Source organism: Martes martes, assembly GCF_963455335.1.
Source record: "Martes martes genome assembly, chromosome: 3".
In the NCBI taxonomy this organism is placed as follows: domain Eukaryota; kingdom Metazoa; phylum Chordata; class Mammalia; order Carnivora; family Mustelidae; genus Martes; species Martes martes.
In genome coordinates this window covers 181,566,477-181,582,239 of record NC_137890.1, presented here as the reverse complement: position 1 = coordinate 181,582,239, position 15,763 = coordinate 181,566,477, and the positions used below count along the sequence as shown (strand labels likewise).

Genomic DNA, 15,763 nt, shown 5'->3' with positions numbered 1-15,763 from the left:
TATTTTGAAGAATATTTTTGATCTGAAGAGTGTATTAGTATTTGTAGTGGAAGCTCAAAGGGAAGAAGAAGCCTACTACATTCCATGCCCTCTCACTCCAACTTGATTAGAATATTATTGACATAAAACAGGTAAGTTTAGAAAGTACAATGTAATGATTTGATACACATGTATATTACAAAATGATTACCAAAATAAGGTTAGTTAGGACCTCCATCCCTCACATAATTACAGTGTTTTACATGTGTGGTGATAAATAAATAATAAATTAATAATAATAATTTAATAATAAATAAATAAAATATTTTTAAAAAGATCTACTCTCTTAATAACTTTTTGGGGTAAAATATAGTGTAGTTAATTATAGTACACCATTCTTTTTTTGGTAGGCATAAGTAAAGCAAACCTTTAGGAAATTTTTTTTTTTAATTTATTTATTTGACAGAGAGAGATCACAAGCAGACAGAGAGGCAGGCAGAGAGAGGGGGAAGCAGGCTCCCTGCTGAGCAGAGAGCCCAACGTGGGGCTCAATCCCAGGACCCTGAGATCATGACCTGATCCGAAGGCAGAGGCTTAACCCACTGAGCCACCCAGGCGCCCTAGGAAATTTTTCAAACATCATCCATAATAATGTCTGTATTAGTCTATTAGGACTGCTGTAACTCCATACCACAGATTTGGGTGGCTTATACACTATTTCCTCACAATTCTAAATGTTATAATTCCAAGATCAAATTTCCTTCAGGCTTGGTTTGTTGAGAACTCTCCCTGGCCTGTAGATGGCTACCTTCTCACTATGTACTCACATGGCATCCATCTTCGCTTGGTGTATGTGCAAAGAGAAAGATACCTATTCCTCTTCTTATAAGGGGCCCTTTTGACATCATTTAACCTTAGTTACCCTAAAGACCTCCAAATATAGTCATAAAGAGGGTTAGAGCTTCAACATATGAGTTTGTGGGGGGAACATTTTTCAGTATATAATATTGCCAATACTTTTGACAGATTTTAATAAATTGGTGAAACAAAATATAAACCTGTATTTATAAGAAATCATAGTGACTGATTCTAAAATCATGTGTCTTGTCCTAAAACTTGTTATTTTATAATTTATGTATTAAATTATAATACAAGGTGGCCATATATATTCAATGATGTTTGTGTATATGTGTATAAATAATTTTCAGGTCCAAACTGTTTAAGCCCTTGGAAATTTCAGGAGTCTGACATGGCTGACCTGCCTGCTAACATCCTTCTTCACTACACTGCAAAGGTGAGAGTAAATGCATGGCGTGTATCTAGTTGTAACTATGCTGTCAACTAAAATTCCTTTCTTGTTCCTTTTGTCATTTCAATGGATAATTAAGAAGGACAGACTTGAATTTTCATTAAAAATTATTAATTTTCGAAATAAGAGGAGAAGCAATAAAATTAAAGTGCAGTTCTCAACTAGGATTCAAATGTTAATCATTATGTCATCCCAGTAGTAGTGGGAATCGTTGGGGTGGGAATTTGTACTAATGAATTGACATCAGTAAATGAAACCATTTAAACTTTTTGTTATCCTACTTCTTTGGAAGGAGAGATTAAACAAAATTATGCTCAACATTTTTTTGTTTATTTTTTAAATGTAATGCAAGAAAACAAACCAAAAAATGGAATGTTTATTTCAGAAGGAGAAAAAAGAAACTACATATATGCATAGCATGTGTTGTCCTTTTTCCTTCAAAGACCTACCTAGTGAAAGTAATTAAGGTCAACAAGGGCTGAGGGAAAGATCAAATGTAGAACTGGGAGGAAGAAAAAGAAAAGTGGCATAAACAATATTAGTTGTCTTTGTTATACTAAATGTTACATTGACCCAGAAAGTGCTTTTTGTGAGATTATACACTGTAGAACCTTTTTTCTAGTTTAGCCAGCTAGTACCTGGTCATAATTTATTACTTTGAATACTTATTTGTGATATTTGACCTAATAAAATTTACCTATCATTTGTATTCCCCTAACTTTTAATTTTAATTAATTTCAAGCCTAGAGAGGTTGAAAGAATGTTAAACTGAAATCCTGTGTTCTCTCCATTCATTCACTAATTCACTAATCACTAACATTTTGCCATACCTGTTGACTTTGTCTCCAGTCTTTTGTGAAGGCAGATTGACATAACTATCAGACACTTTACTCCTTAGTGTTTCTGTGTAATCATTAACCTACCCAGAAAAATTATTAATAATTTCTGTACTATATGATTCATTCAAATTTTCCCAGTTTTCCCAAAAATACTTTGTTTAGCCTTTTCAAACTGAAATCTGGATCAAGGTTCATGCATCGCATTGGCTATAATGTCTCTTGGGCCTCCTTTTTTTTAGTGTTTATCTTTTGTAACATTAACTTTTTTCCAAAGATATGTTTGTCTGTGAACTAGACTGTATTTTCTTGGCAAGAACTATATCATATACTTATTTTTAATCTATTATAAGTAGATAGGAAATAATTGATTTTAATCTCACTAATGTATTTGGTAGCATGTTTTAGACTTGTGATAGCTAACTGAATCTTTTTGGCATTATGGTTGTCATATTCTTTTTTCAGATTTAAACTTGATAATATTAAGTTGAATTTTTACTATTCAAACTTCCAACAGTAAAAAATCTGTAATAAGAAAATAGCCATTTTTTGTTTTTTTTTTTGTTTTTCTTCAAGAAACTCAGATGACAAATATATATAATAAAGAGTTTCTTGGAAGAATATTTCTTGAAAATGGTGATAAAATCATGATACAAGGGTTCTGTGTTTAACAGTTTTGGAGAAATGTTGTATTCTGTGTACCCATTTTTGGAGATTGATGATACATTTGAAAAATCTTGTTAGAATCCTGTTAGAAACTAGTTTACTTTTATTTTATCCTACTTTCTTACCAGTTATTTGAGCATAGAACATGTTCTATTTCTTAATCTCACTTACTAACAAATGCTAGTCTGGGAGGAGCTGCTCTAGAGGATTTTTTTGACAGTCAACAGTTCTTCATTTTTGTACTCATTTGTAGGAGGTGTTAAACCATCCATTGTTGGTAATTTTTTGAGTGTCTTCTCTGCGCCAAGAATTGTGCATAACTTTCAGGATATAAAGATGAATAAAGTGTCTGACTTTAAGAAGCTTATAACCTAAAGTGAAGTAAATATGTAAAAAAAAAATAAGTGCAATATAATTTTGTGAGCATTTTCCGTTTTAGTTACCATTTATTGAGTATTTACATTATATTAAGCATTATGCTGAATGTTTTACATGTATTGTTTCACTTACCCTTCACAAAAATCTGAGGGGTATATGGTATTACTTGTGTCTTTTATAAGCGCTAGTTTTCTTAGGCTCAGTAAAGACAAGTAACTTGCCTAGCCTCATAATTGTAGTGAGTGGTAGTGCTGAATATAGAACTCAGCCTATTTAATGCATATGCTTAACCTATACAATATTTCTGTGTTGGAATTAGGTACAAAATACAGTGAGCAACAAAAGAGAGTGGCTGGTTCTTTCAGAAGGCTAGAAGATCATAGAAAAGATGGTTTGATTTCTGTTTTAAAAAGCAGAGTTGAGGAGGCATGTGCCAGGTCTAACAAGCAGCACCTTCAAAGACACATACTGTAAAACTGGGATCTACATATATTTGGGTTTAGGGCACTAAGCAAGCAGGCACTAAGAAGAGAAGATGGCAGGAAATTAAATTAGAGGGTACGTGGAGGCCAGATGATAGCAAGCCTCCTATGCCAGACTAACTAGGCAGTGCCCAGGATTTTGAGGAGAAGAACAAAATATAATTAGGTTTGCATTTTAGAAAAAAGGTCTGAAGTTGCACTGTGAAAGTTGGATTGGAGAGGGATAGCAGATGGGAGGCAGTCATGCCATAAGGAGGTTTACTGTGTGAGAACAAGTCGTAGATACACGATACCCAAACAAAGGTAGTCATGGGAGAAAGACATTTCTGTCTCTGAGACTAATATAGTTTACATTGGGTTAACTGTAAACTCGATTTACATTTGTTTAATTAAAGCATATTTTCTCAGTTGATTTAAGAAGAAAATAACTAATGCATCATTTGTGCTACAATTTGTAGGGTTTTGGGGTTTTTTTGGAATGGTGATTGGATTCAAGGATACTTCATTATCTGCAAATTCACAGATTGAACATGAAGTTGTGTGCTTATAATTCTTTACGGAAGTTAATAAATTTGACAATTTCTAGAATTATGGACTAGACTCTGAGTATGAATATAACCAGAATTGTCAAGAACATGGAAGAAAATAGTGTCTTATGTCTGTGACCGGATTTTTGTAAATTGTTTTGTGATTTCTATATCACATTTTAATCATGTATTTTATATGTGTCAGTGAAATTATGCCTAGCGAAATACTGATGGGAATAAAACACAAACTTCTTTTTTTAAGATTTTATTTAGTTATTTGACAGATGGAGATCACAAGTAGGCAGAGAGGCAGGCAGAGAGATAGGAGGAAACAGGCTCCCTGCTGAGTAGAGAGCCCAGTGTGGGGCTCGATCCCAAGACCCTGAAATCATGACCGGAGCTGAAGGCAGAGGCTTAACCCACTGAGCCACCCAGGCACCCCTGAACTCTTTTTTTAAAGATTTTATTTATTTGTTTATCTAACAGAGAGAGAGAGATCACAAGTAGGCAGAGAGTCAGGCAGAGAGAGGGGGAAGCAGGCTCCCTGCTGAGCAGAGAGCTGGATGTGGGGCTCAATCCCAGGACCCTGGGATCATGATCTGAGCTGAAGGCAGAGGCTTTAACTCACTGAGCTCCCAGAACACTGAACTTTTTAAAAAGCCAAAAATCTGTTTGCATATAATTGGCTTAAAACTTCTCTATTTTTAGTTGTTTTAACTTCACAGAATTAAAAAAAAATTAATTGAAATATAGATGACACACAATGTTACATTAGTTTCAGGTGTACAACATAGTGATTTGACAAGTCTATGTTATGCTATGCTCACAAGTGTAACTGCCATCTGTCACTATACATCACTGATACAGTACCACTGACTATATCTCCTTTGCTTTACTTTTTATCCCTGTCACTTACTCATTCCATAACTGGAAGCCTTTATTTTCCACTCCCCTTCACCTCCCCTTCACCTGTTTTGCCCATGGCCCTCTCCTCCCCTCCCCTGTGGCAACTATCACTTTGTTCTTAAAAGAGAAAAATTTTTAAACTATGGTGATTGGTGAGTAAGTTGTTGCTATAGCTCATCTGTCAGATGGCATGCAGCAGTGACCCATTTTTGATGAGTGAATGCTTTAGAACCTAGTCCCTGATTCTTTTAAGGGACAGTTAGAATAGTAATACTAAGCTTCATATTGTAAGCATCTTATCCTTGACTATAATATATACCCTTTTAAATTATGGTGAAATGTTTCATATATAGTTAAAATTATGTTTTGTCCTTATTGTGCTTAGCTGTTTGCCATATTTTCCTTTTATTCTTAGGCCTGCAAAAATTCAATCTGTCTTGATTTATCTACTAATTGTTTGCATGGAAGATTAACAGGAAACAAAGTAGTGAACTGGGACATTAAGGTAAGTTAATGATGAGCTACATAATATGTAAGTTTACTGATCCTTTTAAAGAGTTTATCTTTTAAGCACCACCAGATTGATCTGAATAAGTCCCTGTGAAAATTTTTGCAGGCAAGATAAACTGTTTGAAGTATAAACAGATAGGTAGTTGAATGATTAATTTGCTTGAAACTTAGTTACCTCCTTAAACTATGTCATGAATTTAACAGTTTCCTTAAGAAGAATATACTGCGGGGGCACCTGGGTGGCTCAGTGGGTTAAGCCTCTGCCTTCTGCTCAGGTCGTGATCTCGGGGTCCTGGGATCGAGCCCCGCATCGGGCTTTCTGCTCTGCGGGGAGCCTGCTTCCTCCTCTCTCTCTCTGCCTACTCGTGATCTCTGTCTATCAAGTGAATAAATAATAAAAATCTTAAAAAAAAAAAAAAAGACTATACTGCGTTGGTTCATTGCTCCACTTTTAAGGTATTTAATCCCTAAAACTGTGTGGCAGATTTCAACCCCTCCTAACCTCTCAGGGACTTCATTGGTTATCATTTTTCTTCTGTATTACATATTTCTATCTGTAGTCTCCTGTTTGTTAGCTTTGAACACAGATCTTTCCTCCGTGAGGCTAAAGATGAGAGACTTTTCCTCTCCCTGCATCCCTCTCTATCATGACTTGTCTGTTATCTTGATGTGCCTCATATGTGTGTGTGTCAGTTGGACATAATGTCTTTCTTTGGTTCTAAGAGGCCTGTTTATTTTCTAAGACTGAGTTAACCGCTTTTGTCATGAGTACCTGTAACACTTTATCATTTCACTTATTGTGAATAGTGACTTGCTTGATATTTGCTTGCTTTGATTCTCCAGTAGTCCTTAAGAACTTTGAAAGGACGTACCACAGCTTTTTTCCACTAGTGCATTTTACAAGGATATGCAATAATGTTGTTTACTGAATTGTTAAATTAATAAAGATTATTTAGATTAATGTCAAGTTAACTTGACTTTAGAAAGTCAAGTCAGAGATACCTTATTTCTAAAATATAGTATTCCCTTGCAAGTTATCTTACATAGAAATTATAGCCTAAGTAAAATTAAAAATATAAAAGATAGTTATAAGGCAACTTGCTGGTAAATTGGCCCAAAAAATCCCTTATATATATATATATATTTTTTTTTTTTTAAGAATTTATTTATTTATTGTAGTGAGAGACAGAGAGAGTACAAGCATGGGAGGGGCATAGGGAGAGGAACAAACAGATTCCCAGCAGGGAGCCCAGTGTGGGACTGGATCCCAGGAACCTGAGGTAATGACCGAGCCAAAGTCAGATGCTTAACATATAACATATTACATATAACACCAAGCTCTCATTCCATCAAGTGCCCTCCTTAATGCTCATCACCCAATTACTCCATCCCCCCAACCCACCTCCCCTCCAGCAACCCTCAGTTTGTTTCCTAGAGTTCAGTGTCTCTTACATTCATTATATTTTTATACTGCAACAAAATCAAACACAAATATAGTTAAATGACAACTGAGAAAAAAATACTTGCCATCCAAAAAGTTAATTTGCTTACTATCACCTTAAAAATCAATATGAAAAACAGGCAAAAAGTATGAGTCTTTAATAAGTGTCTTTAATAAAAGTCTTTAATAAATGAAACTAAGTCTAGGTGGCAGATCAGAACATTTCAGCAGTTAATGTTGGCTAACCTTGGGTAGTACCCGGTTTGTAAGACACTATGCACTCATTTATTAACTTACTTAATCCTGGTAACGACTTTACAAAGTGGGAATTATTATTAGCCTTATTTTACAGATGAAAAAATTGAGACCAGAGAGATAAGTAACTTGTTAAAGAATATGGACTGTATTTTGTTAAGCTATGCAAAATAGTCACTTTGAACTGTGGTTGAAGCCACCCACTTCACTTTTTTGTTACGTAAAAGGAGAGGAGTCAGTCGTATTTCTACTGCCAAATATATTTTTTTCTTAATTTATTTTGTTGTTCATTATACTTAATTGTCTTTGACAGTTGTTTCCTCTTATTTCATTAGTGTTATATTATAAAGTCTACTTAATGGGGTCAAATTTAGATTGCCTGTGTTTGGAATCCCTAAACTTTGGAAAACAAAGGTGCGGTAAAAATGGTCTGGTATAGGGGCGTCTGGGTGGCTCACTGGGTTAAAGCCTCTGCCTTCAGCTCAGGTCATGATCCCAGGGTCCTGGGATCGAGCCCCGCATCGGGCTCTCTGCTCAGCGGGGAGCCTACTTCCTCCTCTCTCTCTGCCTGCTTCTCTGCCTACTTGTGATCTCTGTCTGTCAAATAAATAAATAAAATCTTTAAAAAAAAAATGGTCTGGCATAGTCTCAGGTATAGACTATGGTGACCCCATGGCTATTCTTTAAAGCAGCTGCCCAAACAAGGATTCCTTTAACTTCAACATTGCCTCAAAGTTTAGCAAATTGTAACTTCATACATGCTTGTGTGAATATTAAATGACAGAATTGTCCTTGTTTTATAAAATTAAAAAATTGTAATTGTCTTTTTTCAGGACATCATAAATTGCATAGGTGGATTAAATGTATTGTTTCCTCTGTTGGAACAAATCAGCCACTTTGGTGAAGGACAGATTTCTGAAGGAATGAATGAAAGCACAGTTTCTGAATTGATAACGCCTGTAGAAGGAGATTGGGTCATACTGACCTCCACGAAGGCATCAGGTATTGAGATAAAATTAATACAAAATAGTCATTGAGAGATTTGGTTATTAATTGAAAAATAGATAAAAATGTCTTACCACCGTTAGGAAGAAACTTAACCATTAGTAGCTGAAGCAGCCCACCCCTAATTTTACTAATGTAATTCAAAAAGTTCATAATACCTTAGTCAAAAAAATTAAGAAGTTGGTTTTACTCTTGACTATCCTTAATTTGTACTATTAGTGGAAATATGATAGAACTGCTAACTTTATGGTAATGAAAATATTTGCATGTGTATGTAAGTATATGATATGCAGTCACTGCTTTTCTCTGACACTTGGATTCTGCAAGTGACCTTTGGAAGCAAATTGCTCAACCAAATTTCTTGTTTGTTACAACATGCATTATAACATAGAAAATGTGATGTAAAAGTGATTAGAGTAATTATGATAATTAAAGACATCTTCACAATTCCTCAGAGTCAAGATTAGAAAGGAATTTAATTGCAACATTTATCTTGATTGTGAAGCACTTTATTCAAAGACATCCTATCAACCAGGACAATCTTACTCACTCCCATGGAGTTGCCACTCTTGGTGCCTTGCTTCAGAAGGTGAGCTAGTTTAACATTCGAAGATATGGCCAATGATTGTAACTAGCACTTTGTCTTTAGGGGTTTTCTTCTTACTAAGTAAATGTTTTTTTAAAAACACTATTGTGGCTTCAGTTATATTAGTGGACATAATTTTATTTCACAAGCAGACTTTTAAAACCTACTCTGAATCACCTTTTTACAAGAATTACTCATCTTATATAACAGTATATAATCTTTGATATGTAGGACTTTGTTTATATGGTATTTGCGATATTTGATGAATCTAAGACTGTTTTGGAAAAATATGTTCTAATGTATACTGGTAAATTAAAGTTTAAGTTTATATTTTTGTAACAAAGATTCTCATATTTAGATGTTCTAAATTAATCATTTGAAATTAAATGTAGCTTAATGATAATTATTAAACTGAAATTTACAGGACCCTCATCTGTTTGGATTTCAGGTGCCAAGCTCCTTGATGGATGTTAATGTACTGATGGCAGTTCAGTTATTAATTGAACAGGTGTCATTAGAGAAAAATACGCAGCTCCTGCAGCAAATGTATCAATATTTACTCTTTGACTTCCGTATTTGGAACCGTGGAGATTTTCCCTTTCGAATCGGTGAGAACAGTCTGTTGGATCAAATTTTACATTTGTTTTAGAAATTTATAACTACCTGTGAGTTATTCATTTAAGAGTGAACTTTGTATTTTAGGTCATATACAGTATCTTTCCACCATCATCAAAGACAGCAGGAGAGTTTTCCGAAAGAAGTATGGTGTGCAGTTTCTCCTAGATACACTTAGGATTTATTATGGGTATGATGTCCTTGCTCCTTCTCAGTTTGATGTTGTTTTCTGCCTGATGCTTGCTTGGAATGTCTAGATTATTTATTTTCCAGAAATTCTAATATCCTTTAACTTCAGAAAGATGATGCAGAGGTTAAGATGATGAACAATGGATCACGTAGATTGGGTTTGAATCTTGTGTTTCATTAATTGTCTGGCTGTTGGCAACTTACTCAACTTTTCTGTGCTTAAGTTTTCTTGTCTGTGACAAAGAGATAATAAACCTGTGACATCCTATCCATACTAAATGCATTAATAACATGTAAAGCACTTAAAACTGTGTCTGTCACTTAGTGTTGTTTAAATATAAGCTGTTTTAACTATATCTTTGTCATCGAAACCCAAAGTTTTCCTTAAAAGGAAAAAGAAAACAAAGATACCATGAATTCTAATAGTTACATGGAAACATCTTTTTTTAAACTAAGAATTCTTTTGTATAAAAAAAGCACTAAAATGTAAACATTTTAAATTTCAATTCTTGCACTTTTACTTTCTCTTTCAGGAGTGATTGTAAATATAGTGAGCTGTCTCTAGATGACATTCGAACAATAAGGACTTCTTTGTATGGACTAATTAAATATTTTCTGTGCAAAGGTGGAACTCATGAAGAAATACAGAGTATTATGGGTTACATAGCTGCTATCAATGAAGAAGAACAGGTATTTTGCTCAAGAAAAATCTGTTTTTTCTTTTTCACACTTAAGTTGCTATATCATCATCTTTTGAAATTATACATGTATTAAAAATATTTTAAGAGTAAGATGTTTATTATGTGAAATATAGTATTTTGCAGTTAAAGAAGTAAATTTTTATTTCCTAACTGAAAGTTAAATAAAATAATAGATGGTGATGCAATAAAATATTCTAGTTAGCTAAAAAGTATTATCTGGAAATAGTTATTGGGCAGTTCTGAAGCCTTTTTTCAAGGTCACATGATGTATATTTACCTGTCATCAAAGATACTGGGCAGCTTTCTGACATGAATTTTAACATAGGTTCATGAAAATTTTGCATAAAGAATAAGTTATATTTCTATTTTTATATACTTTTACGTACATTTCTCATTTATACCTCAGAGCTACCCTTTTAGACAATAGTTCTCAGTGTATGGTTCCTGACCAGATTTACCTGTTATAAATGCACACTTACTGAACCAAGCCCTCCAGGTAATTATGGTACATGGTAATATTTTAGGACCACTGATGTTAAGTATACAGACCAGGAATCAGTCTTCCCATTTGCACATTTGGAAGTACTTTTCAGATAGATTAGGTGACTTAAAAAGTCATACAGCTGACAAAACGTGGGAACAGAACACGGGTATATTTACTGCTATTTCTCTGCTCTTTCTGTATACCACTCTCAGCACCAAACTTGAACATCCTTAATTTATGCTGATTCAAATATTTTGTGCTCTATAATGAAGTATTTGTTGTGTACTCAGAGATTACATGACTTCATAATTGATTTATATAAATGAATTAACTTTATCTATTTCCCCATAAAGTTAGATTACTTCAGAAGCTTCTTTTGGGGCACCTGAGTGGCTCAGTCAATTAAGCATCTGCCTTCGGCTCAGGTCATGATCTCAGGGTCCTGGGATCGAGCCCCACATCAGGCTCCTTGCTCAGTGGAGTCTGCTTCTCCCTCTCCCTCTGCTGCTCCCCTTGCTTTCGCTCTTTCTCTGTCAAATAAATACATAAAATATTTAAAAAAGAAGGAGAAGCAGCAGCAGCAGCAGCAGCAGCAGCAGCAGCTGCTGCTGCTTCTTTTTATTTAGAGTAACCAGTAGTCTTATTTCACGAAAGCTGTGTTGTCACCCACTCTGATTCATTGCCAGTGATATTTTCTTGGTCAACTCAGTCAAAGAGGTATTTATTGAATGCTGATTATACACACAGAGTAATAGTAGATACTATAGGTATGTTATAATGAACGAATTAGCATTCTTTTAACCTAATAGAAGCAAGGGTGGATAAGAGAGTTTTATAAATAATTATGAAACAAACAAACAAACAGAGACTATGACAACAGCTCTAAGAGAGAAACAAAGTCCTATGAGGTTTTCATAGAAGAGTATTACTGTTGAGAAGACCAGGAAAGGTTTTATGAAGACATGGTTTTTTATGTGGCTACAACATTATACATATGGCCCAGCAAGTGGATATTTGTATTGAGAGGATCTAAAAAAGGAAATAAGCCAAAAGCATAATGGAGGTAAAAGGCATGGCAATTTCAGAAGACATCAGATCATTGAGTTAAGCACTAAAACATTAGGGTATATAGGATTTAGTTTAAATAACTGTTTGTGGTTTATGACTTTATTTGTACTTCCATATATAAGTGTGGTTGTTTGTTTTGTGTTGTTTAATTTTAAAAGCTCTTTGGAATTTTGGATATGCTCTTCAGTCTCCTCCGTACCAGCCCAACTAGAGGTCAGCTTTTCTTGTTGCTGTTTGAACCAGGAAATGCTGACATACTTTATGCCTTGCTGTTAAATCAGAAGTACTCTGACAGACTAAGAGAAATCGTTTTTAAGGTACAAACATTTCTTAAGCATCTTTATATTTGGGGACATTTGTGAGTATATGAATTTACTTGTAAATACCCATTTTATGAATGTAAATTCTTTTTTCACATCTACTTTAATTTTAAGTTGTTGTAGGGGTGCCTGGCTGACTCAGTAGGTTAAGTGTCCAGCTCTTGATCTTAGTTCAGGTCTCTGTCTCAGGATCATGGGTTCAAGCCCTGTGTTGGGCTCCATGCTGGGCGTGAAGCCTACATTAAAAAGTAATTAATTAATTCTTCAGTTTGTTTTGATATATTTCTCCTATTTTGAACATTTAAAAACTAATTGTATTGTAATCTGATCAGTTATTTAGTGGAAAATCCACTTTGTTATATCATCCTCAGTATAAAACCTCTCATTTCCCTTTTTCGCCTTCTTTTAAAAAACATTTTTTTATTTGAGTATAATTGATATTTAATGTTACAGTAGCTTCAGGTGTAGAGTGTAGTGATTCTACAAGTTTGTGCATTATGCTGTGCTTACCACAAGTGTAGGAACCATCTGTCACTATACAACCTTATTATAATACCATTGACTATGTTCCCTTTGCTCTACCTTTTATTCCTGTGATTTACTCATTTCATAACTAGAGGCCTGTACCTCCCACTCTCTTTCACTAATTTTGTCTCATTTCTCTTTTGACTTACCATGGGTCTGTGTGGCAGGTCAGACATTTTAGCAGTTAATTATAATAACCAACCTTATGTAGCACCCACTATTTATCAGGCAGTAAACATTCTTCATATATTAGCTAACTTAGTCCTTGCAAAAACTTTACAAAGTTGATATTATTAGTCCCATTTTACAGATAAACTGAGGCCAGAGAGGTTAGTAACTTGTCAAAGGATAATGAATATATTTTGTTAAGCTATCCAAAGTAGTCACTTTGAGCTTTAGTTGAAGCCATCCACCTCACCTTTTTATTTAAAAAAAAAAAAAAAGAGTTAGTCATATTTCTACTTCTCATGATTTATTCTGTTCATTATGCCTGATCGCCTGTGACATTTGTTTCCGCTTGTTTCATTAGTGTTACATTATAAAGTCTACGTATGGGGTCAACTTTGGATTGCCTCTGTTTGGAATCCCTAAACTTTGGAAAACAAAAGTGCAATTAAAATTATCTGGCGTAGTCTCTCATGAGTATTAATTATGGTGACCCCTGTGGCTGTTCTTTAAAGTATCTGCCCAAACAAATGTTCCTTTATGGAGATTAAATGTTATTTGTTCAAAAATGGCCTTATGTGGATTGTTCATCATATTGTTCTGCCAAAATTACCCTTTCCATAGGGTTTCAGTATGTTACTTTTAAAACATTGATCTCACTTCAAAAAGTATGGAATTACTAATTCATTCTCCCATTTTTGGCATATGGATGTGTTGCTTCACAAAATGTTTCCTTGTTCTTGAAAATTATTTTGATAACTCTTATATAAATGTTACATAAATGTTAGATAAATCACTAGATGGATCTGGAATATCTTTTTTCTCTTTCACAACATACTTTTGTTTTTCATGGAGGCTGTAGGGTTTGTTTCTATCTAAGCCGTAGCCGTTAAAAAGGAAGTTTTAAGTTATTTCTTTGATCTGCAACACATGTAAACACAGGAAATACATGTAAACACATGAAAACACATGTAAACTACAGGTTTAAATATATTAATTATTTAAATACAAATGCATTTTAGTTCAATCTTCTTAAACCCATTTTTTAATAAGAGTATGATACGAAATATTCCTCCCTGTTACTGCTGGGTTTGTGTTACACTTAAGGAAAAAATGATTCTCCAAAATCATGCTTATACAGTAACATTATATTTAATATTAACTTAAGTGACAGACTGTTCTTAGTTCTCTGTATTGAGAAGAATATATTACTGTTGTGACCAGGTTATGGAACAAATGTTGAAATGCACAAATGTTTATGAACGAAGTAAACAACGTATTCGGCTCAGAGAAGTTGGCTATTCAGGATTGGGACTTCTTCTTAATGAAGCACCCATTAATACCTCTCTCATTAAAAGCCTCACCAATCAAATTATAAATACAGGTATGATTAAGGCTGCTAATACTGATATATTTAAGAAATGTTCTTCGTGGTAGCATAATTCTATTTGATGGTTCTCAGTTGTTTTTTTCTAAAGAGTTTTTTTTCCCCCTTCCTCAGGTTACTTTTTAATTATCTGTTATTTGATTCAGCAGGGCTTTTCTTGGGTACTATTTTTTATTTACCTTTTTTGTTTTTGTCTCCCCAGGGCATAGCATATTACCTTACTTGGTAGGCTTTCAATAATTATTGATTCACTGATTAGTAAATAATAGGGTCCTCCATAATAAGAAAAGGATGCTAGAGAAAATACATACAAAACATGGTTTTTTTTTCTTTAGGGAGCTTAAATCCTTAATTTCAGATATTCTTTTAGATATTCTTTTTTGTTTCTCTTTTTTTTTTAAATAAAACTTTTTTAGTACTTACTATAAACTATAGTGTTTATGTCAGATGCCAAGGGTTCAAAAGGTATAAGATAAAGTTCTTTGTTTTGAATGGTTTATCTTCTAATTGATAAGTATATAAGATATAAGACATTTACATAAAAAGATAAATAATAATACAAGATCCAAACAGTATGGATGGTGTGTTCAGGCAACTAAAAGAAAAGAACAGGGAGCCTAGCTGGCTCAGTGGGTTAAGGCCTCTGCCTTCGGCTCAGGTCATGATCCTAGGGTCCTGGGATCGAGTCCCGCATCGGGCTCTCTGCTCGGCGGCGAGCCTGCTTCCCCCTCTCTCTCTGCCTGCCTCTCTGCCTACTTGTGATCTCTGTCTGTCAAATAAATAAATACAATCTTTAAAAAAAAATAAAAATAAAAAATTAATAAAAAAAGAACAGTTATTTAGGGCTTACTCAGGAGACTGTCAAATATTCTAAATCTATTTTCTTCATAAAATTTAAACATCTATAATTCTTACCTTATTTTTTTAAAGATTTATTTATTTTAGAGAGAGTGCATGTGGGGGAGGATAAGGAAGAAGGAGAGAAAGAGTCCTGAAACATACTCCCTGACACAGGGCTTGATCCCAGGACTCCGAGATAATGACCTGTGGTGAAATCAGGAGTTAGCTGGTTAATTGGCTAAGCCACCTTGGAGCCCCTCTATAACCCTTATTTTATTTTATTTTTTTTTTATAACCCTTATTTTAAATGAGACAGTTATTTTAGCATTTATATAACTATTTCCCACAGTTCAGTCTTTGAGAAAGAATTTGAAAAAGAAGAGGATAGCTGGAAGCATCACAGTTCTTGATTTCAAACTATACTACAAAGTTTCAGTAATCCAAACAGTATGGTACTAGCATAAAAACACACATAGACCAGTGGAACAGAATTGAAAGCCCAGAAATAAAACCATGTATATCTGGTCAACTAATATTTGACAAGGGATCCAGGAATACTCAGTGGGGGGAAAATAGTCTGTCCAATGAA

The 15,763-nt window shown here is 34.2% G+C and overlaps 1 protein-coding gene across 1 annotated transcript in view; it reads left to right on the top strand.

Moving 5' to 3' along the window:
• NBEAL1 (neurobeachin like 1) overlaps window positions 1-15,763 on the top strand; it is a 195,557-nt gene that overhangs the window by 84,779 nt on the left and 95,015 nt on the right. The window contains exons 17-25 of the mRNA XM_080798670.1: window positions 1,188-1,273; window positions 5,499-5,588; window positions 8,123-8,291; window positions 8,750-8,883; window positions 9,329-9,488; window positions 9,583-9,685; window positions 10,218-10,374; window positions 12,096-12,254; window positions 14,172-14,331. Of these exons, the coding sequence (XP_080654796.1) occupies window positions 1,188-1,273; window positions 5,499-5,588; window positions 8,123-8,291; window positions 8,750-8,883; window positions 9,329-9,488; window positions 9,583-9,685; window positions 10,218-10,374; window positions 12,096-12,254; window positions 14,172-14,331 (1,218 nt within the window). The remainder of the gene's footprint in view (window positions 1-1,187; window positions 1,274-5,498; window positions 5,589-8,122; window positions 8,292-8,749; window positions 8,884-9,328; window positions 9,489-9,582; window positions 9,686-10,217; window positions 10,375-12,095; window positions 12,255-14,171; window positions 14,332-15,763) is intronic.